Below are 14,826 nucleotides of genomic sequence, written 5' to 3'. Positions count from 1 at the left end.
AGATGTTTTAATCACTTACGATCATGATAATCATGATAAATATGAGTAGGAACTAGTTAAAGTTAAAGCTTGTTTTTAATTAATGACAACACTAGAGCACATCGATTTATTAATCATCGGCTATTGGATGTCGAACATTTGGTAATTTCTGTCTCGTAGTCTTAGAGGAAAAACGCTACATTTTTCCATTAACAATATGGGATTTTTTATATGCATTTTCCCACAGACAGGACAGAACATACCACGATCTTTGATATAACAGTCGTGGTTCACTGGTTTGGACGGGGGAGGGGGGGGGGGAATGCAATCAGAGAATGGGTCCACTGAGGTGGTTCGTTCTTACGCTGCATTCGCCTCAGGTAAGCACACTACCAACTGGGAAGGTAACCATCTGCTAATTTGCATAAAATAAGTTAATTACTAGTATGTCAATTAGGCATTAATATGTGCCGGTAGTTTTAAAGATAAACTGTTAGTGGTTCCATAGTCATATCTTTGCACCAGACCAGGTCCACAGGATATTAATACAATCTTTTTTTTTTTTTTTTTCTTTTTTAAATTCATAATCATACAGTTAATACAATAACTTTACATAACAGATCCAATGTTTATAAATAAATATATGAATGTAAAATGTATATATATATATATATATATGTCATTATCCCAGGCTAGTTTCATCTCAGTCCACAGTTACCTCAAATCTTGGACCATTTTGTTCGTTCCCTTCAACATCGAGATAACAACGTTTGACTGCATATATATAATTAATCCTTGAATAAATTGTGACATATAGACCAGAATTTTACAAACTTATCATAATTGCAACAAGAGAATGCCACACTTTTTGTTATATTATAATATAGACTCGGCTCCTTTTGTATCCATGTAAAATCTGGGATGAGACACTTTAAATGACTTTTAAATATTAACTGTTTAGTTATTAATATAATAGCATTAATAGGATCATTGTTGCTCGTCTTAAATCCCAAAATTATATTTTCTTTTGTAAAGTTCATTATTACACCAGTTTTTTGTTGCATCCAAAGCTTTAATTGTTCCCAAATATGCCTAATGTCATTACATTCCCAAAATAGGTGTATTAGTGTTGATATTTCATGTTTACAGTAGGAGCAAAGAGGTGAATCAATATATCCTATGTTATGTAAAAACTTATTTGTAGGCAATATCCTATGAATAATCTTGTATTGAAACCATCTTAATTCTGTACTATCTGTGCAGTGAAAAGGTATTGTATTTACCGTTTTCCAATCATCATCATCATATTTGAAATTTAATTCTTTTTTCCATTTTAAATTAATCTTACAATCTTATATTTGTACAAGACTAGAGTCCAGGTGAGAATTATAAATACAAAGTCGTATCTCTGCACCACACATGGTCCACAAGATATTAGTACAATCTTATATCTGTACAAGGTAAGAGTCCAGGTGAGAATTATAATTACAAAGTCATATCTCTGCACCACACATGGTCCACAGTATATTAATACAATCTTATATCTGTACAAGACTAGAGTCTAGGTGAGAATTATAAATACAAAGTCATATCTCTGCACCACACATGGTCCACAGGATATTAATACAATCTTATATCTGTACACGGCTAAAGTCCAGGTTAGAATTATAAATACAAAGTCATATCTCTGTACCAGATGGGATCCACAGGATATTAATACAATCTTATATCTGTACAAGACTAGGTAAATAACTATATTATGTACTTAAGATGATCTTAATGCCAAAATTTGCTTCCTGGAACAAGGCCCAGGTGAGAATTATAAATACAAAGTCGTATCTCTGCACCACACAGGGTCCAGATGATATTAATACAATTATATATATCTGTACAAGAAAGTGTTATGTGAATATTTACACAAGCCCTGTTACTACACAAGCAAAGCCGACAGGTCTGTTCCTCCACTTGACAAGGCTAGAGAACACGAGTTGTGGAAAACACTGTGAGTGTTGCTATCTGGGTAATATCTCATCAACTGGAGCATACAGTCCCATTATTACACCTTCAGCAACTATGTCTGGTAGGGTACCTGAAGGAAAAATAAACAACTAAATCTGTTAAATGATGTTTCTATTTACTGATAAATTTATTTTAAAAGGACCACCAAAAAAAGGAGCAAAACAAAAACCATTGAGAAATTTGTCCATCTTATGCAATCCATGCACATTTTAGTGTGCTATTATATAATATTGGTTTATATGAAAGATGCAGTATCACAGCTATATTTTTACAACAGTTTGTTAAAAATAACTACAAATTAATCAAAGGCACACATAAGCTTTGCATAAATAACTCAGAAGTATCAAAATAATAATGTGCATGCATGCCAAATAAATATTTGCATGGCATAACGTTACGTAGTATTTTCATCAAATGAAAAGTTAAAATGTATTCTGTTTAACGACCCCACTAGAGCACACATTGATTAATTTATTATCGGCTATTGGATGTCAAACATTTGGTAATTCTGACACTGTTGTTTTTTAGAGGCAACCCGCTGTCGCCACATAGGCTACTCTTTTACGACAGGCAGCAAGGGATGTTTTACTTGCGCTTCCCGCTGGCAGGATAGCACAAACCATGGCCTTTGTTGAACCAGTTATGGATCACTGGTCGGTGCAAGTGGTTTACACCTACCCATTGAGCCTTGGGTTTGGAGTCGGTATCTGGATTAAAAATCCCATGCCTCGACTGGAATCCGAACCCAGTAACTACCAGCCTGTAGACCGATGGCCTAACCACGACACCACCGAGATCTGTATGTACATTCGGGATGCACGGTATAACTAGTATACTGGTATACTGCAAGTTAAATTTTGAACAATACGTATAGCGATATCTTTCTAATGTACCGGTATATTGCTCTTATATATAACGTGTTAGTGCAATGCAGTCAAATAATAATTGTTATTATTAACTGTTGTCATACGGATTGTTTTAGCTCAAGTGTCCTGTAACTGGTCTATACTCTGACCACAGCTAGAGAGGAAACTTGCTACCTTTTTTTATTAGTAGCAAGGGATCTTTTATATGGTATGCACCATTCCACAGACAGGATAGCACATACAACAGCCTTTGTTATACCAGTCGTGGTGCACTGGCTGGAATGAGAAATAGCCCAATGGGGCCCATCGACGGGGATATATCTATAGGAATGGAAAGAAAACAAAAAGTCAGGTGAGTGCTTTACCACTAGGCTGCGTGCCACCACTGGCATAAAATGATTGGATCCTCTAAGGATTTTCCAGTATAATTTATTGCTTTACTAGCAATTTAATTTATTTTGGAGGGCAGAATGTAGGCCTGATGCACTGTCAGTCAAGGACTGATCCGTGTCCATGGGCCCATTGGGTATTTCTCGTTCCAACCAGTGACGACAGTAGGTTTCCTCTCTCATTACCTTTTAGGTCTTTAACCATAATTAAAAGGTGTTGAGTGTGTTGTTAAATAAAACATTCCTTCTTTAAAAAATTGGCTGCAATTGTTTTTATGAGCATAAAGTTGAAGATATAATGTTTACATTTCATAACATAAGTTGATAGCTAATCATTAATGTGCTCTAGTCGTGTTGTTAAAAAAACCCACCTTTAACTCTGTACTTACCATTAGTGTTGTCCTGCAGAAAAGCATCTGAAGGGAATGCAATAACTGGCTGGTGAGTTGCTTTACTGTCCGGACCTAACTTGTCCAGAGAGCTGAAATCATCATTCGTTCAAAAAATATATATGATTATCTGAACTGAAATCACACGTAAATGGTAAAATCACAAAGTAAATGGTAAAATAACGGCATGTATGAAACATCACATTATTATATAGGCTAAGACAAAAACTTTTAAAGATGTAATTTCTGGCATCCTTGTTTAAAGAGTAGTTTCCATCTCAGATGGAACCGTTCTTTATCAAAGATTGTGGTCCTGCCTGTGGGTAAGTGCATACAAAACCATTTGCTGTTATTTGGTAGGAGAAGCTTATAAATGTAATGACAGTGGATTTCCTCTCTTAATCTCTTGACCATATTATATCAAAGTAACCATGTTAGATATTCTGAGCTATTATTAAACAAACATTCTTCTCTTGTTTAAAGAAGTGGTTCTTAAATCTTTTAATTCCAAAACCATCTATGAACCATTTATAATAAGTCCTTAGCAATATTTTGTGACCTCCATTAAATTTTCTTGCCCTTCCCATCACCAAAATGTTCTTATGCTCTCCCCCCTCCCCATCTCCTGCCCCCATGCTAAGGAATATCTCTATCTCTTATTACTTACTCAAAACTTCCAGTTTCAATGTTGACATTGAGAAATTTTAACAAGGATTTAGGATGAACTTCAGTATCCAATATTCCCTGTGAACAAAAGAGAAAGCATTACGACAATAACTTCAAATTACTAAAATGATTTTTTATATCAATCAAATATTACCATAGTAAAACATTAATATTTATATTATATAGGTAGATCTGCATCAAGTATTAGAACTGTAAAGTGTACAGGGCTTTAGATCTCCTTAATTTGGACACAATGGGGACTTTTGTCTTTTTTTACTGCAGGAAGGTCATTTTAGTTCAGTACTGTCGTTAACAGCTGCTGTAGAGTTGTGAATATTCAGAAATGCATTTCCAGTTATTTTATTCTAATTAAACATAACATTTCAGTGGTTTTGAGGTGAAATATTCTGAGGTCAGCATGTTTGTACAGACCTCTGAAAATTGCGAGAATGATCGTTTCGTTTGCGCATCATTCACACAAATCTGATTTAGCATAACCAATTTTCCTTTCGCACATTAAATTTAGGATATTATTTACATGGACATAATTGGTTACTCAAAAAGAAAATGGGTTTCCTGAATTTACTTTAGCGTAACCAACAAATGGTGTACGCAAATATTCAATTCTCAGAGGCCTGTTGAACTTATTTTGGACGTGATTATTTGGACGTGATTATTTTGGACGTGATTAATTTGGACGTGATTATTTTGGACATAATTATTTTGGACATAATTATCTTGGATGTGATTATTTTGGACATAATTATTTTGGATGTGATTTCTTTGGACATGATTATCTTGGACAATTATTTTGGACATAATTATTTTGGACGTGATTATTTTGGACATAATTATTTTGGACGTGATTATTTTGGACATAATTATCTTGGATGTGATTATTTTGGACATAATTATCTTGGATGTGATTATTTTGGACATAATTATCTTGGATGTGATTATTTTGGACATAATTATCTTGGATGTGATTATTTTGGAAATAATTATCTTGGACGTGATTATTTTGGACATAATTATCTTGGATGTGATTATTTTGGACGGGTTTATTTGGACATGATTATTTTGGACATGATTATTTTGGACACAACGTTTAATACGGTTTATCACCTCCACTTTTGATGCAATCTAAAGCCCAGGTGAGCTATTTCTAACCTGTAGGTAGATCTGCAGAGCCTGACGTCTGTGTTCTAAAACCTTGTGGCTCCATTTCATCACCTTCTTGGGTGGAAACTCAGGAGTTCTCATCAACTTCTTTACCTAAAACACACAAAATAGATTTCATAGCAGCCTGTGGTACTATTTTCTCTGCAAGTCATATTAAGTACTATAATTTGTGTGTGCAGGTGTATTACTAAATTATAATAAGAAATTATCATTACTGACCAGTTCAAGCAATGACTGCAGGAGTTTCCCCAGAGGCATATGGCACTTTGGCATCATGTAAGGGCCTTAAATCAATTGCCTCTACGCTTTAATTGGCTATATGTGACAATCAACTGTTGATTATAACAACTTTTAAAACTTTACAGGTATTCACACTTCTAATAGGTGAAACATGTCCTTTATACCTAATTAGGTGCAAGGACCTCAGCACCCTTTCATTTAATAGTCGATTACTAATTGTCATAGACAACAAAGCTGGCACTAGCAAACTGATAGTGAAAATGTAAGCACCTTAAAAATATCCTGGGGAAAGGTCTGGACTGAATGTACTCAGTGGGATAGAATGTCTAGACAATACTTCTATTACTTTATATTATATCAGATATGTATATATTGGATACATATCAAGGGTTTCAGCTGTCATTTGGCAAATTACCAAATGCGAATTAAAGATAGATTTGGCAAATACATTTCATTATTACAAAATTAGGTGTGATTTATAAATGTTCAAAAAATTTTGCTGTTTGGTAACCGTTTGAAAACTCTGTACATCCATCCAGTTTTAAATCAATAATGGAGTATCTGTGATTTTGTTCAACTACCAAATCAAAGTCAGAGGTGCATCATGTACAGAGCCATATCAAGGAAGGGAAGCAGTTGACCTCTTCCCGTGTTTTAATTTAAAAGTGTTCATTTTATAATCTTGGATAAGGCCCTCTATTACTCTGCTCCGATTTTTTATTTTTATTGTTCACATGGAAAGAAAGAAAGAAATGTTTTATTTAACAACGCACTCAACACATTTTATTTACGGTTATATGATCTCGACATATGGTTATGGACCACACAGATATTGAGTGGGAAAACCTGCTGTCACCACTTCATGGGCTACTCTTTTTGATTAGCAGCAAAGGATCTTTTATATGCACTATCCCACAGACAGGATAGTACATACCACGGCCTTTGATATATCAGTCGTGGTGCACTGGCTGAAACGAGAAATAGCCCAATGGGCCCACCAACGGGGATCAATCCCAGACCGACCACGCATCGAGCGAGCACTTTACCACTGGGCTACGTCTCACCCTGTTCACATGGTGACACCTGCAAGTTATTTCAGGCTCTCATGTAAAATTACAAAATTTAATGTATTATTTTTGCATCAATCATTTGTCTATAGAAACTGGAAATCAATCATACTGACCTAAAACTAGCTTAGTGTGGAAAGTTTCTGACAATTTTTAAAGATTCAGAACATTACATTTTCATATCTCCTAAGTTCAAGGATCATAACTATGAAAAATGGGTAAATTGCCATGAAAGTCAAACTTAATTCATAACAGAACATGATAAAGTATTCACAAAATTTCAGCTCAATATCTGAAGTATTACACACACAAAAAAGTAGCGGAAAACTAATTTTCACATATCCTAAGTTCAAAGGCCATAACTGTATCAAACATGGGTAAATCATCCTGAAAATCCAAACATGATCTGTAATAGTAGATAATAAAGCTATGTAAACAAAATTTCATCTCAGTATCTTGAGGCATGGCAAACAGAAAGTCCAAAAAACTCATTTTCAAACTTTCTAAGCTATAACTCTGTCAAAAATGGGTACTTGTAAATCAATATGAAAGTGAAGTTTGATCTGTAATTTAGTACATTATAAAGCGATGCACAAAATTTCAGCTTATTATCTTGAGGCACTGGGTGTGGGTGTGTGTGTGTGTCTGGAAAACAAATTTCCATATCTTCTAAGTTCAAGGGCCATAACTGTCAAAAATGGGCAAATCATCATGAAAGTCAAACTTCATCTGCAAAAAAACCCCACCTTGATCTGCAATGGTATATAATAAGCTATGAACAACATTTCAGCTCAATATCTCACGGCAAACATCAGGAAAACTGTAAGTGGGACAGATGGACAGATGGACAGACGGAGATGAAACCTATAGTTCCCTGTAAGGGACTAATAAACTTATAATTAATACATGATTGTGTGTACTTATGCAACTAATTGTATGATAATAATAAACTTTGTTTTTAACCAAGTTCCGTGACTTTTTAAGAAGTATTTTTTGTTACCGTATTAAAGGATTTTAGAACTGCAACTATCAACATAATCTGATAATATTACAATGCTTTGATGATGGTAGTTAAGACTTGAAAATATCCCAAGCTCTTAGTACTACTAACTTGTTTGTGTAAGTCTTCAAATTCAGTGTATCTTTTCTCCAAGCATTGCCGTCTTCCAGACACCCAGATCTCAATACAAAATACCTGAAAAATTAATACGCTTTAATAATTAATTAAATTATTAATACAAGATCATTTGTATGATATCATTGAAACAAACCCCACATTTTAGCACTTTGTTCAGTTATTACATGTAAATACAAATCTTTTCAAACATTTGGACATTTCTTACACATACAAAAAAACTACAACGTGTAAAGAGCTTCTTTTTTTAATTTTTATCGCAGCACAGATATGTATGGTACATGTGCTGATGACATATTTTGTAAGGACCTGCTATAAACAAAGCAGACAGCACAACAAGTGCAAGTACAGACCATGTAAAGGCAGAAATACTTTATTACTGTTTTTTATGTATCATATAGTGGTTACCCATTATTTGATAAAAATTTTAATTGCCATATTTCAGGGCTAGCACTGGCACTTGCCAAATTCACCAATTGCTAATTTTAAAAGCAGTTAGCAAATTTTATTTCAATTTGGCAAAATATTTTCATGTAATAATTTACATAATTTTATTAAGAAAATAACTGTTGATTTCTGCAATTTTAGAACTTTAATAGACAAGTGTGGTGAAATTTTTGCTCACCCAGAGATAGCCCTGTATTTATACAAGCTAATTTTACATGGCACATTTTTGGCTTACCACAAAAACATGTATATGATACTACATTTTTCAGTTACAGTATGTGAAATAAATATATTCCAATCAGTTTACACAAAAAATCAACAAAGTGGATGTAAAACGAATCCATTCTAGTAAACAAAAGTGTAACAACATCCAATAAACAGGCAAGTGTGTTAGGTTTCTAACTGTGTTTAGGCACACGCGTTTGGAAAAATCACTTTTTCATGCATAAAAATTTCATGCATGAAAAAGTTATTTTCAATTTTTAAGGCCACGATATAAAAAAAAAAAAAAGTTTCTGAAATATGAACACTGATTAATATTTGTAAAAAGGAAAAATTCAGTTTGTCAAGAGCAGTCAGTTCACATATTGTGCACCCATGATCACTAACAACACTTGATGGCAATTACAAACACACTCTTTCTGGTTTACTGGATGGTGTTACACTAAATTGTTTACTAGAATGGATTTGTTTTACATCAATGTTGTTGATTTTTTTAAAATAAATACATGTATTATTTTATTTTGTGTACTGTAACTAAAAATATAGAAGATTCTTTCTGTGAGTATCATATTCATATGTTTTATCGTTAGCCGAATACAGTATGGTACATCGATAATAGATATTTTGGGAAATTTCTCTTCAGTCTTATAATTTTACCCAAAATTTGGGTTTTGCAGATCATGCATAGAATCCTACTACTATTGCAGCCTGCACATGATGTTTGAAAACATGACAGCACGATATATATTGCATAGAATTGGAGAAAACATGACAGCACGATATATATTGCATAGAATTGGAGAAAACATGACAGCACGATATATATTGCATAGAATTGGAGAAAATTGGTAGTTGCCCTCTTCCTTTCTTGAAAAAAAATCCACCTTCTCTTAAACATAAAAATCAAAACGATTGTACAGTTTTGATACAGATTTGTCTGGCCATAATGCGAGCATTATAACTGTCCAAATATCCCTCTGGCTATCTTACGGTCAGAGTACTCAGGATAGTCTTATATATTCCATCCCACACAGGATAGCATATACTAAGATTTTGATATATACCAGTTGTGGTACACTGGCTGAAACGAAAGATAATCCAATGATAGGCCCACCAATGGGGCTCGATGCTAGACCGACCGCACATCAGGCAAGCACTTTACCATTGGGCTACGTCCCATCCCAAAAATCAAAGAATTCGAAATGCTAACTTAGGGGCTGTTCAAATATTACATAACACTATTTCTGTCAAAATTAGACACCCACCCATAATACCCCATAATGCTAGACCATACACCCACAGGAAATTCATAAAAACGTCATGTGATGCATATACATGTAATATAATTTTAAGTTACTGTTTTGCGATTTGAGAAAGAGCAGATACAAATTTTAACTGAATTTATAATCCTTGTGTGTATACATCTATAGTCTGTCCCACAGGGAATGCCTTTTTAAATAGTATAAAATTTATTACAATTTATTTATTTCTAAGCCAACTGCTTTCTAAATTGCACACAAAAATAGTATTTTTTTCGGTAATATTTCCAAAACACTTTTACTTTTTTTCTAACGTCAAACCAAACTGAAATATTTACAAAAAACATTTTTGTAGGAGGATGGGACGGAATATAGCTACAACTACCTAAAGTCTGAAACAAACTGTTAATAACTATGAAAAATTACTCTCCTATCTTTAATTACTATTAGACCGGCCTCTGTGGCATAGTGGTTAGGCCATCAGTCTACAGGCAGGCTGGTAGGTACTGGGTTCGGATCCCAGTCGAGGCATGAGATTTTTAATCCAGATACCGACTCCAAACCCTGAGTGAGTGCTCCGCAAGGCTCAATGGATAGGTATAAACCACTTGCACCGACCAGTGATCCATAACTGGTTCAACAAAGGCCATGGTTTGTGCTATCCTGCCTATGGGAAGCGCAAATAAAAGATCCCTTGCTGCTAATCGGAAAGAGTAGCCCATGTAGTGGCGACAGCGGGTTTCCTCTCAAAATCTGTGTGGTCCTTAACCATATGTCCGACACCATATAACCGTAAATAAAATGTGTTGAGTGCGTCGTTAAATAAAACATTTCTTTCTTTAATTACTATTAGATTTCCCCAAAATTGACACAGATTCCACATACAAGACTGTAACGATGTCACCGATATCGACTTTGCTTCTATTACATAGGGCAAAATATCCTTGACCTATTGAATTCCATTCTATTAACAGGAAATTGCTACTGCGCATGTTCAATCCAACAACCGGATAAATTTAATGACATCATTGTTTACCTTGTCCAATACAAAGGAAAATAATAATAATTTTTTTGTAATTACTTACATTTGTTGTGAACGAATGTAAAATTCCTACCAGGAAGTGAATATTTGTAAATTTTTTAACACCATCGAAATCCGTCCCTTGTGATCGTCACAAACATAGAATGTATGGAAGACCACATACGTCATAAAATTGAGGCAACAAGAACATAACAGATTGTCAACGAAGCAAATATAAATGAATTATGAATATATCTATACACGTTTTTGATGATACACGTTATGAACCAGCACCACTGTGTTCGAGATTATAAAGTTCACCTTGCATTTTTCTTTTTTTAGACTTTGTTTTAGATTTGATTTTTTTAGATGCTTTGTAAACAGTCATGCTACTCTTAAAGGCTTTTCAAGTTGTCAATAAATTTTCATGAGTATAGGAAAATGGTTTTCTTGTGCTAACAACTTTTATAGGTGGCTGAAGAAAGAAGAAAAATCAAATAATGTTATTTCTCAATAACAATTGTGGATTCGACACAAACAACCTTCAATACACCACCCCCTCCCCCATAAGAGTGTCAGTCATGTGACTTTTAACTAAATATAGACAAAACTAATGTAGACGACAGTCATTACCGATCTGTCAAGTCTAGTCTCTTTGTTTATACAGGTTTTAATCTATTATAACCTTTGGATAAGATTTCTGTACGCATAATAGAATTACCGCTACTGTACAAGGGACAAACACAGTTTAAAAACTTTTTCCACCCTCATTTTTGATTTTGATCGATTGAGGCTTGGTTAGTTGATACATATGCAGTAGAATTAAAGTTTGAGCTTGTGCAGTGTGATTAGAAAGAGTGCAGAAATGAAATGGGACGGAATTCGATGGGGGATGGAATTCGATAGTTTAGGATAAACTGGGGTACCACGATATCGCGGTACTTAACTATATGGAAAAAAAGAAAGAAAGAAAGAAAGGAATGTTTCATTTAACGACGCACTCAACACATTTTATTTACGGTTATATGGCATTAGACATATGGTTAAGGACCACACGGATATTGAGAACGGAAACCTGCTGTCGCCACTTCATGGGCTACTCTTTTCGATTAGCAGCAAGGGATCTTTTATATGCACCATCCCACAGACAGGGTAGTACATACCACAGCCTTTGATTTACCAGTCGTGGTGCACTGGCTAAAGCGAGAAATAGCCCAATGGGCCCACCGATGGGGATCGATCCCAAACCGACTGCGCATCGAACGAACGCTTTACCACTGGGCTACATCCCGCCCCTAAAATAAAGAAATGTCCTTGCATATATATAAAAGTAAATATACTTGAGTTGCAATTTTTGCTATATCAGCCTCATGTCCATACCATTGTGTTGACAAATAAATGCAGTTCCAACATTAAAATAGTTGATGGAAGTACACCACAGCACTGGCTTCCGTTCAAGGGAGGTTAGCACGATATCACGGTAAATCGCAAACATTACGATACGGTGGACCGCACGGGTCAAAAATGGCTCTTTTTGTACACACATTTGTTGTAATGTCTAGTAAACAAACTTCAACACAAGAACGAAGAAAAGTCAAATTAAAACGTTTCTTTTTCCAATTGTAGTAACATATTTACATTTTCCAATGAAAAAGTCGGTAATAATTATTATTATTATGCAAGACAGTGTGGGCATTTAAAAATACTATTATAATTGAATTTTGTAAATTGTTCATTATATAATTTAGTTAGATTCAACAGTTATATAATGAATATTTATCAAGTGAAACCAAAAACAGAACATATTAAAAGTTATGTGTTTTGTTTAAATTGCCAATAAATGTATAGGCATGGCCCTTAAATATTTCCATACATTTCTAGAGGTCGCGCATTCTAAATATAGTAACACTGTGATCATGTATAGCCTTGTTTTGATTATCAACAACCGGATGACAGTCGGGATAGCTGTCAGAGCAGAATTGTATGTATGTGTGTATGGTAGGTACTGGGGCTATTTATAAGCATGGGGGTGTCAGTAAAATAACACTGTGTTATTTTATGACACAACAGTAAAACTATGAATACTTGCACAGTGTTTCTGCTAGAAAGAAATTTTTGGGTATGGCATTATGGAACTGTATGCAACCACAGTCAACAGGAGGTGGGGGGGGGGGGACCTTCCCCAGAAAGAAAATGTATTAAGTTTAGGGTTAGGGTTAAGAAAATGATAAGACTTATTAAGAGTAATTAATTTTGTCAAAAGCTTAACTTAAAAAAAAAAAATCTGCAAATATTTTGGGTATGGCGCCATACCGATTTTACCCTCTGGCAGAAACCCTGTTGCCCAAAATTTTCACATTTCTTCAAATTTGTTAACGTGCATAACAATGTGTTGTTTGTCATAAAATTTCTAATAATATACGTGCCACAAGGGGGCGTTGCACATGCTAAACCACAAAAATGTAAATGCTGCGATATCGTGAGCAAGGAGTATATCCTGGCTGTTTTCGATACGATAAGCAAAAAATTAAAATATAATAATAACAATACTTTGTACAAACGATACTACTTTACCTTTCTCAAGTCACATTAGTTTATTGTGAAAAACAGTAATAATTTTCCATGAACGCCAAGTTTTCCTCCAAAAACACTAGCTGCTAAGTCATACAGGTGTTTCTGCTATATTTTCACAAACATCATATGTTTTCGATAGTTTCATTGGCTGTCTATTTTTGTCCTTGTTATGGCAGTGAAAGGTCTATACTCTGTGTAATAATTTACATCAAAATCTTCATTTGAAAATAAAATCATAAAATGTTTGTAACTTGTAAAAAATATTCAATAATCTTCAGACCAATAGACAGTGTTCACTGAAAACATATTTACATCATGTTTTCGTCATAGGCTAACGTCTAATCCTCTTGTTATACGTATAAACGACACCAAAATTCAGATTGTCACCTCAAGTATGCTGACAGATGTATAGAACTATATATTTTCAAAAAATCTAATTCCACCAAACCACCTTTATTTGTAGTAAATGTAAATACACATGTAAACATACCCCCCATCAGAAATTACCGAAAAGAACTTTGCTGTGAACGACATAAGAGGTAACCCAACTAGCCTTCCATAATTTTTATTGTTCAGTGTAATGATCATGTGGTATATTGTCTACCTTTGGCAGGTCCGATGTCAGTGTTGCAGACGATAAGTTTGCAGGGATTTGTGACACCTGGATTTCGCCATGTGAGGCATTTCATTAGTACCAAAATATTGCATTACGAAAAACTGATAACATGCACACTATTTATGGTATTATAATTAAAACATAAAGTTGGCAGCCCGACTTGAAGCATTTTTAATATTGTGAGGAAAAAGACACTTCGTTGTTTATGTTCAGGCTGATAGTGACGTAATATCTCGCATATTCTCACGATACATGCAGTTACAAACAAAGTATTGAAAACATATGTCGATCGAAATTGTATGACGGTACGATACTGTAATGGGGGGGGGGGGTTTTCACGATTTGTCTGAACAAAATTTTGGGGAAACTAACGGTAATTAAAGGTAGGAGCATAATTTATCATAAAATAACATGGGCAAAATCCAGCTTGAAGGTTTACCATTAAACATACAAATTGTTTTAATTCTTCATTTGAAGTTGGACATGGATTTCAATGGCAGATGACATCTGTGTAGTGAGACCTTAGCGGTAGTCATCAAGATAAATTAGCATTACCGTGTATGACTCATCTGTATCATCTTTGATTTTCCTGTAACCTGGAATAGATGCCCTTATCAACATTGCTAAAATAAGCAAATGCTAAATATATGCAAATAATGTTTGTAGATTTTTCAAATTCAATGACTCCTACAGCAGCAGATAAACTAAAAATAGAGTTATCTGCCTTGGGATTGCTCCAAAACGAGAAAGGGGGA

General features: G+C 34.4%; 1 protein-coding gene across 1 annotated transcript; it reads right to left on the bottom strand.

The window, feature by feature from the left end:
- Positions 1–238: 238 nt before the first annotated feature.
- Positions 239–14,763, bottom strand: LOC121378185 (sorting nexin-24-like). The gene is made up of 6 exons (XM_041506260.1): positions 14,627–14,763; positions 7,909–7,992; positions 5,479–5,583; positions 4,310–4,386; positions 3,643–3,734; positions 239–2,068 (listed from the first exon to the last, which is right to left on the bottom strand). The coding sequence occupies exons 1-6, from the start codon at positions 14,690–14,692 to the stop codon at positions 1,992–1,994; spliced, it is 501 nt and encodes a 166-aa protein (XP_041362194.1). The 5' UTR covers positions 14,693–14,763; the 3' UTR covers positions 239–1,991.
- Between the last annotated feature and the right edge of the window lie 63 nt (positions 14,764–14,826).

This window comes from Gigantopelta aegis, chromosome 2 (assembly GCF_016097555.1).
Source record: "Gigantopelta aegis isolate Gae_Host chromosome 2, Gae_host_genome, whole genome shotgun sequence".
Lineage (NCBI taxonomy): Eukaryota > Metazoa > Mollusca > Gastropoda > Neomphalida > Peltospiridae > Gigantopelta > Gigantopelta aegis.
The sequence above is the reverse complement of the archived record's forward strand: the minus strand, read 5'-3'. Positions and strand labels throughout refer to the sequence as shown.